This window comes from Ziziphus jujuba, chromosome 5 (genome assembly GCF_031755915.1).
Source record: "Ziziphus jujuba cultivar Dongzao chromosome 5, ASM3175591v1".
NCBI lineage: Eukaryota > Viridiplantae > Streptophyta > Magnoliopsida > Rosales > Rhamnaceae > Ziziphus > Ziziphus jujuba.
In genome coordinates this window covers 22,077,708-22,098,741 of record NC_083383.1, presented here as the reverse complement: position 1 = coordinate 22,098,741, position 21,034 = coordinate 22,077,708, and the positions used below count along the sequence as shown (strand labels likewise).

At 32.1% G+C, this 21,034-nt stretch overlaps 2 protein-coding genes and 1 pseudogene across 2 annotated transcripts; 1 reads left to right on the top strand and 2 right to left on the bottom strand.

Annotated features, from left to right (window-relative positions):
- Positions 1-412: 412 nt before the first annotated feature.
- Positions 413-1,186, top strand: LOC125422859 (uncharacterized). The gene has a single exon (XM_048475186.2). It carries the CDS (start codon positions 636-638, stop codon positions 930-932), a length of 297 nt encoding a protein of 98 aa, XP_048331143.2. The 5' UTR covers positions 413-635; the 3' UTR covers positions 933-1,186.
- Positions 1,187-3,353: 2,167 nt separating this feature from the next.
- On the bottom strand, positions 3,354-10,997 carry LOC107421343 (oligopeptide transporter 2). Its single transcript, XM_048475329.2, has 6 exons — positions 10,231-10,997; positions 10,024-10,121; positions 7,584-8,147; positions 6,775-7,027; positions 6,206-6,388; positions 3,354-4,176 (listed from the first exon to the last, which is right to left on the bottom strand). Exons 1-6 carry the CDS (start codon positions 10,738-10,740, stop codon positions 3,562-3,564), a joined length of 2,223 nt encoding a protein of 740 aa, XP_048331286.2. The 5' UTR covers positions 10,741-10,997; the 3' UTR covers positions 3,354-3,561.
- A 2,071-nt stretch (positions 10,998-13,068) lies between these two features.
- On the bottom strand, positions 13,069-16,353 carry LOC125418356 (oligopeptide transporter 4-like; annotated as a pseudogene).
- Positions 16,354-21,034: the final 4,681 nt, after the last annotated feature.

Below are 21,034 nucleotides of genomic sequence, written 5' to 3'. Positions count from 1 at the left end.
CTTTTCATAAAAATTACAATTTTTTAATCAAATTGTAAAAAAATTGATATAGATGAAAATTTTCATAAAAATTATAAAAAAATATAAATTTTTTTTATGAATATTATGAAAATTATATTAATTTTTATTTATAAATTAAATTTTCTTTTCATATGTTGAAAAAATAAAAATTTCAGAAATATATTAAAAATATTTTTAAATTTTTAAACCTACTAATAAATTAATAGTTTATTCTCTTCAATCATATGAATATTCGGTAACGCTAACAGGCAAACACTAGTACATTAAAACCGTATTACACGCATTCATTCCTCCCTAGCAAAAACTACTTCAAATGAACCTAAACGACAAACAATTCCTCATCCCCATAAAATTCCATATATTCCTTCTGCATTTCATTTATTTTCCAAACACATCACTTTCTTTCCTAGAAAACAAACAAAAGGACCATATTCCAAATGAATTCATTCTCCAATCTGTGCCATACACTCAAAATCCTAAACAAAGAGATCAGACCAAACTTTTTTGAGGAGAATAATCAACTGTATCTCCTTTTTACAAGCAGAAAAGAAAAAAAATTCAATTTCCATTTGAAAAAAATAAAATAAAATTAATAAAGCTCACAAAAAGTAGTCATGGAGGGAATGCCATCTCCTAGAAACACCGATAACGAAGGGTTGCTATGGTGCTGGGGATGCTTAAAGTTGAAGCTTCCATGGTCAAGATCAAGAAGAACAAGATCGCGTTGTAGCAGCACGAAGCAAAGAATAAGTAGGCTTAAAGCTGTTGGGGGTTTTAAGTATGACCCTTTGAGCTATGCTCAGAATTTCGATGAGGGCTTCGACGAAGACGATGAAGAATATACTCAACGTGGGTTCTCTGCTAGATATGCTGCCCCTGCCCCACTATCAAAATCACTTGAAGATAAGTAAACAACATATTTTACTGATGAGGTTGGTTTATATGGAGCCCCTTTTGAACATGATTTTCTCTGGAAATTGAACTGGGTTTTTTGTTCATGTCCATGTTCTTTGATGATATATATATATATATATATATACGCAATATAAATTGTATATTAATTGTGAATATTTATATACACAGGCATAGTGTATATATATATATATATGTATATGCCCGAGAGCTTGTGCTAAACTTCTAATTATATATAATAGTATATTATATATATAGGCCTATTGGAAACTAATCGATATTAAGTTATATTACTACTTTTCTTCCTCAATAGGTGAATGGGCACCTTTTTATGTTTGGGATTTTATGCTTGGTATTCTCTCGAAGATTCCATCTGATTAGCTAAGATAAAAAGGAATCAGTTTTAGCTTAATTAACTCATAATCATAATTTATTGTTTAGAGAAATTTTTTTTTAGTATATCTCTAACTCAAAATCTGGAGATTATCATTGGTCATTACCATTTAACTGTCTCAAGAAGACGACAATATAAAATTTTATTTAATTATTTTGGTGAATGAGATGACAGTATTGGATCGAAGTACAGGCAGGTGTAGAAATTATGATTCGTGAAGCCGAAACTGTCAGACATTGAACAAATTCTTGGTCAAAGTCAGTCAGCTGAATGACTTGACTGGTAAGTTGACATGGGCCCAACTCAAACAATCGGCTGAGTTTCACCACTGAGCTTCATTTTCTCCTAATGGGCCAAAATTGAGCTTCTTCTTGAGTGCTGCTATTTGCACGGTTGAAATTTCTTTTTCCACTGCACTTGTCTCTAAAAGCTCCTCTTATTTTTGTTATTATATTTTAAAAAATTTAAGTTATTTTGTGTTATTATATTTAAAAAAAAAAAAATCCATTGGCACAGAGCAAGTTTCAAAAACTAAAAGCTCTAGAATGAATGATGGATAAGAAAGATATGAGAAACGGTTGGGAATTTTGGGCTTTTAAGGCTTTTGGTATTTCGGGAAACTTCGTCTACGTCATTTGGGCTTGTTTGGATAGAAGCTCATGGTACCATGGAATATTTGGATCCCGATTATCATCATTTGTTCAGGTTGACAAGGAAGAATGACATGTTATCTGTACAAGAATTTTGTATATATCTTTCTTATGTGATTCAACGAGAAAAAAACTACCTTTGATATTGGGATTTTTAGTGGAAGAGAAGGCAAAAATTAATGCTACATCGTCAGGCATGTCGCCAAATCCAATTGTTCGACAAATCAAGAAACTAAAGTTGGGAAGCGTTGAAGAACTATTATGCGAGAGACCCATTAAAGGAAATAGGTCAAGTTTTTGAAGGTATCATGCCCAGATTAGGCAGGAATTTGTTGGCGACGCGGTGAAGAAGAAGCCAACATAAAACCTTAAAAAATAAAATTGAAAAAAAAAAAAAAACATATTCAAAGGACTTATTTGTAATTTTGAAAATAAATTACACTGGGAAAAGCAATTCTGGTTGTGTAAATAGCAATACTCTTTTTTAAAGGGAAGTTCTAACCGTCGAATTTCTTAGTGGTTTGCTAATGCTTGAATCCAGAATTACTCAAGTACCCTTCCAACATACACACAAAAAATGCGACATCAATGTGCATTATATGTAAGTATTATATGTACCCTTCCAACATATCCTTTCAAAGATCTGTTATATGTAAGTATTATATATTTACAGTCTGGTTCCAGTAAGGATATAAAGTTGAGGACATTATGAGAATGTACATTTTACAATATGTTGTAAAAGTAAATTTATCCTGTAATATGTTGCGGGATGTATGTTCTTACAATATCTAAAATTTCACATCCTCACTAGAGCATCTCTATATATATATATATATGTTGCTTCAGTATTATTTGATTAAGGTAATATATTATTAACATATAAAACTATGAAGTAATATATTATTAACATATAAAACTATGAGCATGCAACTAGTTCATAGATCACTACATGTATGCATCTATCCATATCACATTTCCCTTTAAATCCATTAAAGAATAACAAATCTTGTCAAGTTTTAGATATTTTTGTTATTAAATACAAGTAGCCTTGCACATGCCACAGAATACAAATAACGAATCAACAGATAGTAATTTAAATGGGGTCTATTAAATAGAAGAGTTCTCAGTTTTGAAGCTTTATTACAATATTAAATCATTGTTCATTTTCAAAATTATAACTTGTAAGAAGTGAACCACTAATACAATCAAATATATTTTCAATAACAATTGCCTATAAGTTTTTGGTCCATAAACACGTATATAGAATTGCCTTAAAAAATAGACTTCCTAATCAATTACTTGTCGACTAGTGGATTGCATTTGTCAACCAAAAAAAAAAAAAAAAAAAAAAAAATCTAGTAGATTGCACCATAGAAACATCCTCGCTTCAATTACTATTCAAGAACACAGTTCTTACATTCACTTTATGTGCAAGTTAAAAAAAGTTGCAATAGCCATGATAATGCCAAAAAAAGCTCTTTTTTTTTTTTTTTTCCTTTTAAATTTCCAATGTAAGAAACATTTCAGAATTGAAAATGCTAAATAAACTTTATTTACCAAATTCAACCTGGCAAGTTTTCACCATTAATTCACAGGACAGCCATCAACAACAATGCCTTTGGCTGTGGGACATTTAGCCAATGGGCAATGCTCACCATCCGCACCCCACCATTCCAAGCTTCTATTCTCCATTGTCAGTGAGAAATACAGAAGCACCCCCATGAACGCCAAACCAGCATCCAAAGCAGCCGAAAGCACATAATTGTACCTCTGCCACCACCTCTTTCGGTACCTAAAAATGAAGAAGTTGAAGATTGTTCCCATAATGATCCAGCAGTTGAAGTTCACCGAAGTTGCAGGCGGCATCGCAGCCGTCGATCCCAGAAGTACTGGAAGGTTGATAAGTGGGATCCAATGCTGATTGGGAAAAGCCTTGTGCAGGAGCCAAATCAAAAAGGGTCCAATAGCTCCGCCGAGGAAGAACCAGTTGAGTGCCGGGTAGTTTCCAAGGTTGCCGAAGATCCGTTGAGGTCCGACGAGACCCCAGATGACTGATGCGTCGAAGAAGACACGGTCGCCAGGACATGTCCAGGGACTGTTTGGTGGGAGCAGCTGGTCTTGGCATATGTTTTCCACCGTGTGAAGTAGCCACCATGCCACTCCTAAGTTGACTGTTCCGGCTATTATAGTTCCAATGAACTTTGTATATAAGAGGTAAAAAGAGCAAATTAGACATGCATATGCAAATTGTGTTCGAAAATAGATTTCTAATACTTTTATGTGAATATAATATATAAGAATAAATGTTGTCTACATATTACTAGCAGTAACAATTAATACAAGTCCCCAACAGCTTAGAAAATAAGCATGAAACTGGCCAATTCGATAGTTCTAAATATAGATAGCAAAGCACGAAACGAGCTTAATCACAAACAATTTTTTTTTGGGTGCTAACATAGACTTATCAACAAGCATTTAATATTATCTTACCGAAATAAGACATATATATTTACGCTTATAATGCTAAAACCCACAAATCAATTCAAATCATTAATTAACCAATCGATTTGAATTAGATTTTTAGTTCAAAACTGATTAAATCAAAAGGCAAAAGAGTCTTTTGGCTTTAACATTGTCAAGGGTTCACTATAAAAATTTGATCATGAAAATTGTGATTTGAAAGAAATAATTAATCAAAGCAGTGTCTTATATAAATAAATTGAATTAGTGTCGTGCATTATGAGTTATGACAATTACGAGTTTTCAAGGTCTTCGAGAGAATACTTAAACGTTGAAAAATGTTGGTGTTAAAACTGAACGACGAAATATGAAATATTAACATGAATTTTTCTTAGACTTGCAATGCTAGTCGGTTAAGGAAAATGCTTGGGATCTGTATTGTAGGCTCTCACTTCACAAACTAAATCCATAGATTATTTTTCTTTAAATATTAAATTTGGCCAAATCAATTAATTCAAATTATTGATCATTGACTTGATTTGAAATACTGGTCGTCATGCATACATCATTACGTCAGTCAAGAAAAGGAAAAAGTTCTAATGATTAAAGTCAAAGCCCAAACAGCATTTTCCCTTTTTATTTTATTTTTATTTTTAAATGGATCTTAAACTACGACTTTTACCAAATATCATAAAGTTTGAAACTTTGATTTTTGCGAAATATCATATGAAGTTAATATTACAACATGAAATATAATATTATATAGATTTATGTCACTAAAGGTCGCATAAAAACAATAACAACAATGAAATTAATTAAAACATCTCACATGTAAAATTTTCTTTTAGAAGATGTGCACATCTAAACATAATCATCTTATAGTGAGCACCAATATCAACCAATTATATCTGATTCATAAAATATTTATATAATATTTTATTTTTCAATTATATGGAATTGGATGCCAACCTCTATCACTGTATGAATGTCAATTTCCATGGTAGTAAAATTATGTATAAGTGTGGTAAAATTGTGTATACGTACACACACATGACAAAATCTTTTATCAAATCTACCTCAAAATATTCTACTAACATTTTGACATAATGCTCCACATTTGGAGACTCTTAACAAATACCTATTACTTTTGAAAGTTACTTTTGTACGTACCCAATTATACATTTGGAACCACCCCAACTTTATTAAAAAAACCAAAACTATACTTTCTCTTTCTCTATCTAGCCTTACTTCCTCTGTCTACTGTATTTTTGGTTCTTTTTCTTGAATCTAAATTGATAAACAAAGTTTGTTGTAAGAAAGTTTGGGATAGTTAGAACAGTTCCAATGTGTATGTAATTGGATATAAAAATAAGTTTTATAAAACAGATGGTCATTTTTCTAAGGCATTAAAAAAAAAAAAAAGTCATTGGACCAAACTACCCTTAAATTTCTAAGCCATGCACAACCGAGACAAACCCAAATGTATCATGTGTTCATGATTCAGCAGGACCAAGGAAAACACAAATAAACGATAAAAAAACAGAACAAAATATAAATTATTAAAATGAAAATAAAACAAAAAGGGCTATCTACTTGTAAAAGAGAAACTAGTTAAATCTAAAAATGAATAACTAGAAACTAATAAATTAAATCCAAATCAACTCAAATTCTAATAATATTAGAACTCCAAATCAATAGATTCCGCATAAGTTGGTGCACAAATTCATAAATTGGTATATGGTCCAAATTGTGTGTGAAGAAAATATACCTGAACTACGAACATTGACCTGGGTGGAATCTTCATATAATGGCCAAGCTTGAAATCATTGAGAAATGAAATAGCTTGTGACATGCTCATGTACCCATACGTCTTGAAGCACACATTGGCTATTGGTTTCCCAGGTAATATTATACCCATTATGTATTCCGTTATGACGTTTAGCCCTGGTGTCTGAGACATTATTATTACAACAAAATTACAAAGACTTATGTTAATTAAGGGTAACTGACAATATAATACCAAATGCTAAAGTTCATTTATCAATTATAACATATTAAGCTCTCGTTGAGAGAAACTTTGCTGCTGGTTTTTTGGGAAAATGATTTTAAATTTAGATCTCCATGATACTGTGAATAGATTAATCACATATATTTGTCAATCTAATAAATTACAAATAAATCTGATAAGATTTTGACAAAGCAAAATAGTAAGAAATAAAAAATGCATGTAAACTCTATCTAATAATGTGTGCTATTTTTACAGTAGTACTGAATAACCAAGTAGATATTTTTAATTAAGAAAAATAAGAAATAGTATAGAGAAAAAAGTGCAATTGCCTGATTTGTTGTGGCAGTAATAACGCTAATAGGAAGGGTGAATATTAAAGCAAGGCCTGCAGCAAAAATGAGTCCCCACCATGGCATTTGGACCTCATCTTTCATGAAGATGCAAAGTGCCAGAGACAGTATTAGGGACAACACAAGCATCAGATGAAACCACCAGTTTGGTATGTTCTTATATTTCCTCATTAATTTTGTGTGTATATCTTCCTTTCCTTCGTAAGATGCTCGAAATCTTTGACGTATCTCGCTGTTACAAACACAGAGTATATATATATATATATATGTATATATATATATTCACACACACTTCTAATCAATTGAGTACCAATAACAATCATAAATACTTAATTAACATTGCAAATAATAATAACTTGAAGTGTTAATTACAATTTAGTACTTTCTAGTTTGGGGGAATTGTTTTTGGGTCTTCAAGTTTAAAATGTTACAATTATCTTCAAATTTCAATTTGATGCATTTTAATCTAATTAAATTTTTTGACAACTGGCAGAGTCTAAACTAGAGTACTTAAATACAAAATTTTGAAACTAGAATGCCAAAATTACATCAAATTAAAGAAAATTGTATTTTAACATTGATAAGGTGGGATGCATTTATTAATTAAAGTTTATAAAAAAAAGAAGAAATTATATTAAAAGTTGGATCAAAATATAATAAATTGAAACTTGATGGTCTAAATTAAAATATTCAAATTTGAAAGCCTAAAATATAACTCGTCCAAACTAAAGGGTACCAAATTGAAATTAATACAGAATAAATAAATCAAACTTATGCTTGTTTTTTACCTTCCGTTGAACAGGGCCACATGAGTGAGCGTGGAAATAATGCCAGCAAAACCAATTCCATAAGTGAAAGAAAAGAAAACACTGAGATTAATGCGACCTTGCCTCTTATATGCATCCAAGTCGATTTCAAATTGGTTATTGACAATGGCTGAGACATTATAAATCTGACCCTGTGCATTGAATAAGTGAGAGGAAAAGATTGGGAAATTCTTGGCATTGTAAAGGTTGACGCCCCAGTAGACAAATGGTAGAATGGCATACATGAACAGGAAATACCCAACAGCAACATTGGCAATTGCAAAGAAGGGACTGATCAGAGGGCTACCGAGGTACGATGCAATGACCGACCAGTCTAGAGCCAAAGCACCGAGACCCAGTCCTTGCATGCCGGATCCAAGCTGCTGGGCGGTGATTGAGTTGGGAAATATCCAGCAGACCCATGAAATGGTTGATAAAGTTGGGAAAAGGTAGCCGGGAACAACGTACCATGAAAAGCTGCAAATTAGTGCAATCAAGAAGAATTTCCCTCGGGACATTCGGTTTTTGTCATTCTCATGCAAAGCCCTGAAAAGTGTAATCAATATTATTATCAAAGAGTAGGTGAACAATATTTTACGAATTAATGGTTAGAATATAAGCTATGCTATTTAATGCTATTCTTAAAAGTAATAATTTGTAATAATAATCTAAAGTGTGGGCATGCAATACCAAATGCAATGCTAAACGTAATAATTATTAATTAGTAGTTGATTAGATTAGTGTTTATGCCAATACCTTCAGTGGGAAATTGTCAACAATTCTCCACAGAAGTAAAGAAGGTTTCCTTGTAAATATTGACAACTTGTACGCTTTGAGCTAAACAGCTAATTAAGTTTCTGGTGGCTCTGATGAACATTCATATAATCTAGATTGGGTTCTATTTATTTACTCATTCGATCACACTTACAATATATTTTCAAAACTAAAATAAAATATTAAAAAATATTATTTGTTATCATTTAGTGATTATAATGGATCTATGTTGATTATGTTTCTCAATCAGCTAATGTTGCGGAATAATCACTATTTCATATAGATTTTACGTACTAAAAAATAAAATCTAATTTTAATTAAACCAATTAATGATCATATCATCATGAATTTACTTATAATCATCATCCATAGTAAAAACAGCTCTACTCCAAAAAAAATACATATAATCATCATCCATAGTAAAAACAGCTCTACTCCACAAAAAATACATATCATCATCTACTTAACATCACACATACAGAGAAAAATATACTAATTGTTATACTAGAAAAGTAGATAATAAGTTTCTGGAAATTTTGCAAGTCCAAACAAGCCGCTTGACTTCAAGTGAAAAAAAAAAAAAAAAAAATAAATAAAATCCAAATATCCATGATCCCCAAGGACCCACCTCCTGGACTAGTATTATGGAGCTTTTAGTGACGCTTAAAATTTTTGTTTTGTGCGGAAATGTGGCGTGGGAAATTTTGGAGTTTATTATATAGTAAGTAATAATTAATAAAAAAGGACATGAATGCAACGTTGATTCAGATTCAATTTGTAGTCAGTCAATGACGCATAATTTAGAATTAAAAGGCACAAATTTGACTTCTAGTAGATGGCTCATATATATATATATATATATTTTTTTTTTTCTTTCTTTTTATTGGGAAAATAGTAGATGGCTCATATTAATACAACTTAATTAATAAACTCCCTCCTTATTCTAGACTCAAGCTGACAGAAGCAGTGACATTTTGTTCTGTCGTTTTTTTTAGTTGGTATCAATGTTGCTCTTTGGTTTTTTTTGTTGCCGGTTTCCCCTTTTATTGCTTCACTATGCCAATGTTATTTCCTTGGATTCTTGTCAACAATCTAACATTTCAATATTTCAATCCCAAGAAAATTTCGCAAATTAGTAAAAGATAAACTACCGTACCAAACATTCTTCTTCTTCTTCTCCATATTTATTATTATTATTATTATTTTTTTACATATATTGATATTTATATTTTAAAAATTATAAAACCACCTGCATAAATTTTAATTTTCAAAGTTAGATGTATGAAAATGTCGAATAAGTCAAATAAAGTTTGATAATCATATTATGTATGTATACATATATATATATATATATATATATATATATATATATATATTATGAAAGTTCAAAAATTGTACGTGTTAACTTTTAAATAAATTTTTAATTAACAAATAGGGATGATAATGCAGAAATAATTTAACATAATAAAATTTTTGCAATTTCTAACACTGTAAGAAAGTATTCGAAGAAGTTGCAAAATGAAGTGTGTAATATCTTCGGTAAAAAAGAAAAAAAAAATTAATAAACGTCTGATATAAAAATAAATGAGGCATAAAATATTTACATGAAATAGCAAATGGTGGACAATATTATTTATTTAATATATACCTGAATAGAGAGACCTGAACTAGACTGCTGGGCCACCACATCTGAGGCGAATCCACCAAGTACTTCCTCAGAATTCCAGCCCATCCGTAACCCAATACCTTCATTCAAACCCAAACGATTCAAAATCACAAAAAATGAAATATTCTAAATTCACCACCAGAATTCGTTCACATTCATTCACGGCCCTTCATATTCATCAATTTATACCTGAGTTGTAACGACGAGAATCCAACTGGCCAAGAACGAGATCTTCCGGCGATAAAATGCGATGATGATATCGACAATGCCGACGGCATACGCAGCACCGTTGCCGAACGCCGATCCTGCATTCGCGAAAATCGAGATGAGGACGTGCTCTTTCATGTTGAACGGACCTGGATTGAGCGAGAATTCGCCCAATCCATGAACCCTAAACTTCCTCGTCGGCAAAACCCTAGCCATGAACCTCCCAAGCGGAAGCGTCGCCACCTGAACCGAAATCATCGAAATCAATAGCGGCTCCGTTCGGTAGGAGAAGAAAGTGTTGAGGAACGAGAGGAGCACGCACGAAATCAAGCCCAAAGACCACATCCGGAAAGTCCAAACGGGAAGAGTCGGGTCGTCTTCGTTGGAGACGGTTAGCCGGACCTCCTCGATCGGCGAAACGTCTTCGTTCTCATCTGGCTCCTTGTTGTTGTCCTTGGTGTTGATGGAGTCGATTTCCATGGCGGCGGCCATTGTTGCTTGGAGCTGAAGGAAGAGAGAGAAAAGGGAAAAGTGGAGAGAGAGAGTGTGGTGGGTGGGAATCTGTGCGTGTGGGTGGTGTTTTCTGTTTGGTACGTGGAGAGAAATGGGGAATCTGTAACGTTTTGTGCAGTTTTGGGGGTTGGGGTCGGGGGGTGGGACGTTGGGGTTTTCAGTAGGGTGGATGTGTACGTTGTTTCATTTTGCTCTGGAAAAATCTGTTTTTTATTTTTTATTTACTTAAATGCCATTTTTTTTTTTTTGGTTCCCACCACAGTCAGTCCTTGTAGCAATGTGCGGCGACCTACGGTTCTTGTTTTTATATTAAAATAACTAATTGTTTTTAATTATTTTATTTATTATTATTATTATTATTTTCCCTTTTGTACTTTTTTGGTTGGAAGGATAGTGGTTGGCACAATTTGGATGATGAGTTCTTACGGAGTGTTATAAGTATGGTAAAATATTATAATATGATAATAAACCCTAAGATAATTCATAAATTTGAATAGACAATGGTATATTAACACTGTATCATTCAATGATCTAATATATTTATGAGTCTAATTTAATTGGTAAAACACTTTAAACACAGTAAATCAATTAGACTTATGAAGGATTTTTTGTAATTATATAAGTTTTTATAATATTAAAAAAATTTAATTTATTACTTTTAAACATGTATAAATATATTTTTTAATTAAACTTTTTAAAAATCTAAAAACAAACAAATATATAGCAAGATTTTAAAAAAAATATATTTTATTATTTGAAATCCGAATTAAATTTAAAATTTAAAATTTGTATAAATTTTTAATAGGTTACCGATCAGATAATGAATTATATGATAATTAAATAAATAAATTCAGGTTGATTTATTTTTATATCAAAGTTTAACAAGTATTTTTTTGATTTTTGTAAATTTTATATGAATTTAATATGGTATAATAACATGACATTTTTGGCATTGTTGACTGTTTGAACTTTCAATTCATATTTAGCATCTATACTCTACACATGCAGTTTTTTAACGTCAGCGTCCCTAAGCAGGGATTTTTTATTTTTTTTTGGTTTTGTTTTACAGGCTTAGCATTATAAAGCTCGATGGACAATGTTACGCGCCCCCCCCCACCCACCCCCACCAACAAAAAAAAAAGAAAAGCTCGATGGACATTGTTAAAAAGAAAAAAATAAAGTACAAATTAAAAGAGCATAGATACGTACTAAACATAAAATATCTAGTGCAAATTACAAATCATATAAAAGTTCATAAGAGAACAGTGTCATAACGCTTTTATTAATACCCTTGTTAGCTAAGAAGTGACAAGAGACAAGTCAAATTCTATATTCAAAATCAGAAAATGATGTTTTTGTTTTTTCAGTTTTAGGCACCTTGGTTTTGGGTTCACGAAAGATTTATTTATTTATTTTTTGTTATTTTAAAATCCTTAAAGCAACGGTTTAGAAAACATAGGAATATACAGAATAAAAAAAATGACATCTTGTCTTTAGTATGTTTTGTTTTGTTCTTTTTCTTTTTCTTTTTCTTTTTCTTTTTTTTTGGATCTGGGGAGGAGGGGGTGTCATTGATTGGTATTTGAATTGCCCATGCCAGCTATATTTAGCAAGAAAAATCACATCATAACAAAAAAAACATGTGAAAAATGGTACCAATGTTTGCTTTAATCACCAGATAAATTATTTTGGTCTACGATTTTTGTATGCTTTGGTTTATCACTAAAAGGATTTTATCAAGCGAACTTATCTTCAGCCAGACAACTATATCCCAAAACAATTGGGACATTACTATACAAAACATCCACTTAAAGTAGGAACATTACATATATACTCATAATATATAAATATCCATATATAGCCACGTTCAAAATTAATTATAAACAAAAGTTGATATACATAACTAACCTTGCAAAAATTACATGAGTATAATTATAGTAAACATAATATTTATAGTGACATGCATATGTTGGACTGGGCCTTCTCTTTCTTTCAAGTAAATTTTTTTTTTTTTTTTAGGGGCTAGAACTTAACTAATTAAACCTAATTGATATACATCTTCGTTTGAAACATGACTGTCCATGCAACAAATATAGGAAGCTAATTAAAAAAGAACAAAACAGATATCACACATACATAAAGCGCGCGCGCGCGCGCGCGCACACACACACACACACACACACACACATATATATATATATAGAGCCCTAATGTATCTTGGCCTTGTCGGTGCCTAACTGAATGTAATTCATGGAATATATTATCCGAATTACATGTAATTGGAGCTGAACGCCCACCATCGTTTAATACAACTTTACGTTTAAAAAGCAGGACAACCCTCAACTAGTAAACCCTTTGCAGTTGGGCAAGTTGCTAGCTCACAATGCTCAGTGTCGATACCCGGGCCAGAACCCCACCAATGCAAGCTTCTGTTCTCCATGCCAAGGGAGAAGTGAATTAGAACAGCCATAAATGCGACTCCAGCATCCAGAGCTGCTGATAAGATATAGTTATATCTCTGCCACCATTTCTTTCTATACCTGAAGATGAAAAAGTTGAAGATGGCTCCCACCAAAATCCATGAATTGTAGTTCAATGCTGTTGCTGGTGGCATATAAGCAGTTGCTCCAAGGAGGACTGGAAGATTGATTACGGGAATCCAAGATTGATTGGGGAATGCCTTGTGTGAGAGCCATATTATGAGAGGTCCCAAAATTCCTCCAAGAAAGAGCCAGTTGAGAGCCGAGTAGTCATCCAACGAACCGAAAATTCGTTTAGGTCCAACCAAACCTCATATAACGGATGCATCGAAGAAGACATGATCATTTGGGCACGTCCAAGGACTATCCTGATTGTGGCAGATATCGTCAACGGTACTTAGAAGCCACCATGCCACTCCAATATTTACTGTTCCAGCTAAGATGGTGCCTAAGAACTGAAATTAATGCAACAGAGAAATGAAAGAAAATATTGGTTAGTCTCTTATCAAATTGACGTGATAATATGCACAATAATATGTATGCTTTTAAATTATAGATCCAACCAAACTACTATAATAAATTTTTAAAGTTGATTATTAGTTATATCCAGAAACGCTATGATTGGCTTGCACACCCATGGTATTGTTGGCATGCAAGCCCTATGCCATGGGCGTGCAAGCCCCTTGGTGCAAAATTTTTGGTATATAATATAATATCATGTTTGAAGTTGTAAAACATTTTCATCCAAACCAAAGGCCATAAGACAACTAAATGTTACATAAATACCTACTAGAGCAGCTGAGCATTATATGCAAGAAACACAGACTAGGGTGGTTTTGAAACGTTTAATGAAATGCATAGCTCCTTTAAAACTCTTTTACACTGTTAGTCTGTCTATGACTATATATGTATATATAAATGTATATGTTGTCTTAGTTATGAGAAATATATATATATATATATATATATATTTGTAAATATACCTGCACTAGGAACATTGATCTTGGAGGAATCTTCATATAATGGCCTAGCTTGAAATCACTAAGAAAGGAGATTGCTTGAGCCATGCTCATATATCCATAGGTCTTGAAGCAAACATTGGCTATCGGTCTTCCAGGAAATATTATTCCCATGATACACTCAGTAATAATATTTAGCCCTGGTGTCTGTATGCATAGAAATTCTTATAAATACATATATATATATATATATATATATATATATATATATATATATATATATATATATATATATATATATAGATATATATATGTATGTATGTATGTATATATCGCATCAATCTTGATCAGGTGCAGATATCCACAAATTAATAACTAATGGATGTATGTTACACCAATTTTGATGTAACGGTTGATAATTATCAAAATTGGTGTGATGTAATTGTAGATAACCACTAGATAATCACTATACAACATATATTTATTTCTTTCGACATTTATATACACATTTATAAGGAACCATTAAAAAATTTCCTTCATCATTTTTAAGCTAATTTACCTGATTGGTGGTGGCTGTTATAATGCTTACAGGAAGGGTGAAGATGAATCAAGAGCAGCGGCAAATACAAGTCCCCGCCATGGCAATTGTACCTCATTTTTTCAAAATAATTAATGATGATTTAAAATTGTCATATCTATTAAATGTTTACATATAGAGTTTTGCTATTTGTTACTATTAGTGATGATAACCGTTTATGTACAAATTCGAATATTTTATTTTATTATTTTTTATTCTAATATTTTAAAAATAAATTTTTTTAATAATAAACAATTAAATTATCATTTGATTTATAGATTCAATAGTGACAGATAATATATATATTTTTTTATGTATTATAAAAACAAGTATTCCTAATTTATTGCCGGATTAATATTATAATTATTAGTAATAAACATCTTAAGATATAGTTTAGATATTTGTGATAATGATATTAATTGTTATGTCATAGTTACTTATATTTTATGATTATTAACATGTCAAACTTTAATTAAGAGAGAGGTATACGAAACTAACGCCTTATTTTATTTGTTTAGTTTTAATTTTTAGGAATGATGCTCTATAAAATATGGTTACCGGAACAAGGAGATTTGAACAAGGGTACTAGGCCACCGCATATGTGCCGGTTCAACCACGTAGGTCCTCAACAGCCCTGCCCAACCATATCACAAAACCTGCAATAATTTTCACCATCATCACTTTCGCAGCTTCACTACCATATTAATAATCTCTATAACATACGTATATATAACAGCAATCTCTTCCATTTTCTATTATTTTCTTTACTTTTTCTTGCCAACCAAATAGAGTATGAACCAAAAACAAAACCCATGATTTATGACTTTTGTTATTTGTTTTCTTATATAATTAATTGACCATTGTTAATATGATAATTACTAATGGAAGGTGAATCTTTAATATAAAGCCAATTTTTAATAGACTATACTTTTCTATATTAAATTTCATATTTAAAAAATAAAAAAAATTAAATACGGTCAATTGGCACATTAGCTGGGGTCATATGTAGTTTTTCATAATATGTATATGGATTGAGAATAAGAGAAGTACAGACCTGGGTGGTGACAATAAGCAGCCAGCCAGACAAGAAAGAGATATTCCTCCTACAGAAAGCCTTTATAATGTTGACAATCATAACAGCATAAGCCGAAGCGTTCCCAAAAGCACTTCCGGCATTAGCAAATATGCATATTAAAACATGCTCTTTCATGTTAAACGGACCTGGATTGAGCGAGAACTCTCTGGAACCGAGTCCCGGAATCCGAAACTTGGTTTCGGGAAGCACAGAGGCCATGAATCGTCCGATGGGATGGGTGGCCACCTGGAAGATGATCTGGGTGATGATGAGAGGCTCTTTCCGGTAGGAAAAGAACTGGTTGAGAAAAGAGAGGAGGCAGCAACAGAGCAAACCCAAGGACCACATTCGGAAGGTCCATACCGCAAGTGATGGATCGTCGGTGTTTGGTACGGTCAGTCGAACTTGCTCTATGGGAGAGAGCTCGTCTTCATCGACGATTGGTTCTTCTTCGGGTACAAGTTTCTTGCTAGCTGGTGTGTCTATTTCCATGGTTTTCATTAATGAGAGGGAGAAGTTGAATAATTGGTGGAATTAATAATTGGTAGGAATAATTGGTGGGTTTTGGGACTTGTTTGAATTGGACTTAAAAGTTAGCATTTTTAAGAGTGTAAACAAAGTGAAGGAGAAAGGTGTTTGATATTTGTTTTGTTGTTTTCTTTGTGAACACTAAATTGGTGTTTAGTAAGATTCAAAATTTCGGTACAGTAAAAAAATTGAAGATTCAAAATATAAAAATTTTTATGGAAATATTGAAAAATATTGAATATTGATAAAAGTTTACAAAAAATGATGAAAATTTATTTTAAAAAATAAAAATTTTTGTTGAAATTTTAGTATTAGCTTATAATCAATTTAATAAAGTTGCAAAAAGATTGAATAGATATTATATTTCTCTTAATCAGGTTAATTTATAATAAACAATAACGATAATAAATAAACTATTATTGATAAAATATGACAAAAAATATATTTTGATAAATTTTTTATTAATTAAGATAAAATAATTATTACAGTTACATTATATTTAATAAATATCATCTCAATATTCATAGAACTCTTAGATAATTGAAAATTATTAATATTTTTTTTCTTCTCATTTTGAAATATAAAATGTAAAAAGTAATTATTAAAATATGTATTTTCTTAATAATTTTTCATGTAATTATTAATATGTCAATTATAAGAATTTTGTATTAAATATAATTGTCCTTGATGTTTAGTATAATATATTCTATCATTTTTTTTATTTGCTTAATATTTTTAATTTAAATGCTATCAATATCAATTATACATAATATTGTATTTCCATATTATTATTTTTATGTCATTATTTGTCATTTTTATATAATCAATTATTAACTTGTAATTATGAGATTGTAATAAATTCATTTTACACAAAATGTATAGAAAATATATATATATATATATATATATATATATATATATATATATATATATATATATATATATTATCAATGAATATAATCTATTACGGTTATTGAATTCAATTTACTTTATTTTATTTATATCATTCAATACTTAAAAAAAAATTAAAAGGTTAAAAACAAAAACTATCACTAAAATTAATTTGATAAAATAATTTACTAAACACCAATAACATTTTTGAACTTTTTTAATAACAAATTTAAAAAAACTTCATAGATATTTCCAAAATTTGGATGGATATTATAAATTTTTTAACTAAATTGTTAAGAATTTGATGTAGATATTTTAATCGAAATTTTCATGGAAATTTTGCCCATGGAAATTTTGGCAAAATTTCAAAAATTTCCATGGATATTATGAAAATTCTCCTTATTTCTATTTGAAATTTAAATTTTATTTTGATCCCTTAAAACAATGAAAATTTTGAAAAAATTGCAAAGAAATTTGAATATTTTAAATGTAACACCCCGTCCCGAACCATGTCGGAATTTTTGCACGTTGACCGAGGTTGATCGTTGACCGTTGACCGAAGGGGTCAAAAGTTGACTTTTTGATCCGGTTGGAATTCTAGGTTGACTGAGGTACCGTTACGGAGTACACATTGGCACGAGTTCGTAGACTGGTAGCACGTTGAAAACGGAGCTACGGTTTGAAAGTTATGGGCAAAACAAGTTGAGGTCCAAACTGTCCAAGGGGTGCCGGAGTTGACTTTTTATTCATGCAAGGTTGAGCTTTGACTCATGCATGGTTGTGAAGTGCTCGTCGATATGAGTCCGTAGACTAGCGGCACGTCCGATTTGGACATGTGGTTTGAAAGTTATGGACCTGTAAAGTTTTTCAAATACTGTATTATTTTAATATTATTTTTAAACGCATAACGAGGTGCCACGTGTGACTTAATGAAGGTGATGTTGAGAAGCCACATGTCAACCATGTGTAAAATCAAATTATTTTTATTATTATTTTAAATAATAATATTTTTATTTAATTAATTTGAATTTATTTGTTTTATTTTCCCTTTTCTTTTTCTTTTTCTTTTCTTTTCCCCACGTGGGAAAACACCATTTCTTTTTTTCTTTTTCTTTTCTTTTTTCTTTTCTTTCCTTCTTCTTCCCCGAGCCCATCAAAACAAAACACGCACAGTTTTTTTCTCCCACCGGCCGTCCCTCTCTCTCTCCTTGCTGCACTTTTTCCGGCCACCCATAGTCCTCACGCGCCGGCCACCAAGGAAGCCCAGCCCGCCGCGACCTCAACCACCAAATTTCCCGGCCTGTCGCCGCCGGACGCGCCCAGATCGGGCCGGTGAAGCCGGCGGCGGCCGATTATGTTTTTCCGGCGATTCTCGCCGTTTCCGACCAACCCAGCCCGTCCCATACCTCTTTCCCACTATTTTCGACCCCTCTGAGTCCATTTCCGGGGTTAGATTGCCCAAAATCCCCACCGTTTGAAAGATCCCTCAAGTTTAAAACCGGCCGAAACTTCCCGACCAAATTCCGGCCACCTCTGGAGGAATTGGGGTCGATGGAGACCAGATTGGTAATCCTCATCCCACGAGCTTCGATTCGGTATATCATTCACCTATTTTGGTTAAAGTTTGTGTTTGACCCCCCGGGTACTGGATATTAATTACCCAAATAAAATATTAATTTATTTGAATGTCTGTGAATTTTGTTCTAGGAGCACCGGTGAGTCGTAGAATTGATCCCGTGGTGGATCATGGGTTAATTGCGTGCTCCAGGTGAGTGACCCACCTTCAAATTGATTTTGGGAATTTAATTGGTGAATATTATGTGTGATCTAAATATTGGAATTTAAATTCTACGTGCTAAATATTTATTTGATTTATTGTGGAATTATTTGTGAATTTATTGGATTTAAGAAAATGTGCATTTTACAAATTTATGTCATGTGAAATTATTTTATGGGTTCGAGAATTTTGAAATTCTTGTGGTTTTAATATTAAATTGGGCATGATTTGATTTTCAAATATTTCAAAGAAAATATTTGGTTATGTTGGTGATTTCAATTTTTATAAAATATGCCCATGGAATATTATGAGATTTGATTATTATATTTCGAGAATTATTTATGCTATTGGGAAAATGTGAATATTTGAATTGATGGATTTGGAAGTTGGTGGATTTGAAAATCATGGAATTTATGGTATTGATTATAAAGAAATTGTGGAGAATTTCCGGGTTCAAGCGGATGGATTATACCCGCTATGATTATGCAAAATGTGAAATTTGTTATATAATTTAAATTTGTGAATTTTATGATTTTTAGATGCACCGTGCACGTACTGGTGTTCTGTTTATATGTGATATGGATATTGTGCACACGGATATGATTAGCGCGCAGGTGGGTGTGAGTAGCGCGCAGGTGATATTATGAGGTTGTCCTGTGGTTGCCATCGGATGAGGGTAGGCCACCCCCCCCATGGCCGGGACACCAGGTTAGCAGCGGCGCAGTGGGACGCCACGCGACCGTATGCCGGTTTCTTTCTATAACCTCCTGTCTGGCGGTACCTTGGGACACTGGGTACTGTTGGCGCCACTGGTATATAGTGGGTGCATCAAATGATTTTCAGAACTGTATTTTAAAAATAAATTGTTTTAAAACTGTATTGGAATTAAAAATATAATTATTACCATTTCTGGTATTTATTTGATGTCTTGGTTTTCGGGGAATACGAACAAAGGGTTTTGTGAAAAGGTTTTAAAAGGGGAACTTTTCCAACTGAGAGACTTGTAAGGGTTTTGAGAGAAATTATTATTTTTCCAATTAATTATTATCTATCTATTGTATTACCGTGGTATTATATTATATAGTAGATAGAGTCACTCACTGAGATGATTAGCATCTCACACTCTTAAATTCCGTTCCTCTAGGTACCAGGTTGTCGGTGTTCATTCGGAGCGGACTTGATCTTACTCGCTGTTTAGTTCGTGAAGTACCCTGTTCTTCTTTTATTGCAGTTGTAATATTTCTTTCACTCTTGCTGTATTCTATACTTTGTAGTACTTCATAAAGCTCTGTGTACTGTATGGGACACTTATGTATTTATTTTCGCACTGAATTACTGCATTTTTATTGAAGTGCTGAAATTTGTGGAACCAACTTGTAGTACTGTGGGAGGAATAAGGGGACAATTTTAGAAGTGTGTTTTCAGTGCAGGTAATTTTTGGTTAGTCCTACCCTTAGGGGAGGTGCTGCCGAATTTTCCGTTGGAAGGTTCGGTGGTATTTCCCTGGGATCAGGGCTTGTCTAGGGTTCCGGGGAAGGAATTCTGGACGGGTCCTTACATTAAATGTTGGTGTTTAGTATATTTACCAAAAAAAAAAAAATTTTAAAAATAACTAAATAGCTGTTTAGTACGTAGCTTTCTTTTGTGTGGACATATTGTAGTTAATTATTGAGATGCCCTTTTGAGTGAACTTGTTGGCCACTGTTGGCCACTGTTTATCGGCAAGGTATTGGGATTTGAGAGTTGAAGGTTGAGGGTTATAAATAGTCATTTCAAGAAATGGATGGTATTCATACATTTTTTTTTAAAAATTTTTTAATTTTTTTAAGAGAGGTATATTCATAGAGTTGTTGTTTGGAATCAATGGAAGATGTGACTGGTTCATTGGCTTCTTTATATATATCAAATCCAAACCTATGAATTTCAAAGTGGGGATAAAGTTGGGCGTATTCATATATTATATGTATTTCAAAAAATGTTTTAAAA

What these genes read in the sequence shown, in the direction of transcription:
- LOC125422859 (XM_048475186.2), top strand. Translation starts at nt 636, where the DNA reads ATGGAGGGAATGCCATCTCCTAGAAACACCGATAACGAAGGGTTGCTA.
- LOC107421343 (XM_048475329.2), bottom strand. Translation starts at nt 10,740, where the DNA reads ATGGCCGCCGCCATGGAAATCGACTCCATCAACACCAAGGACAACAAC. An exon ending in GTTCAGGTCTCTCTATTCAG is followed by an intron (nt 8,148 to 10,023) that starts GTATATATTAAA and finishes TACACTTTTCAG; the next exon opens with GGCTTTGCATGAGAATGACA. An exon ending in GTGGCCCTGTTCAACGGAAG is followed by an intron (nt 7,028 to 7,583) that starts GTAAAAAACAAG and finishes TGTTTGTAACAG; the next exon opens with CGAGATACGTCAAAGATTTC.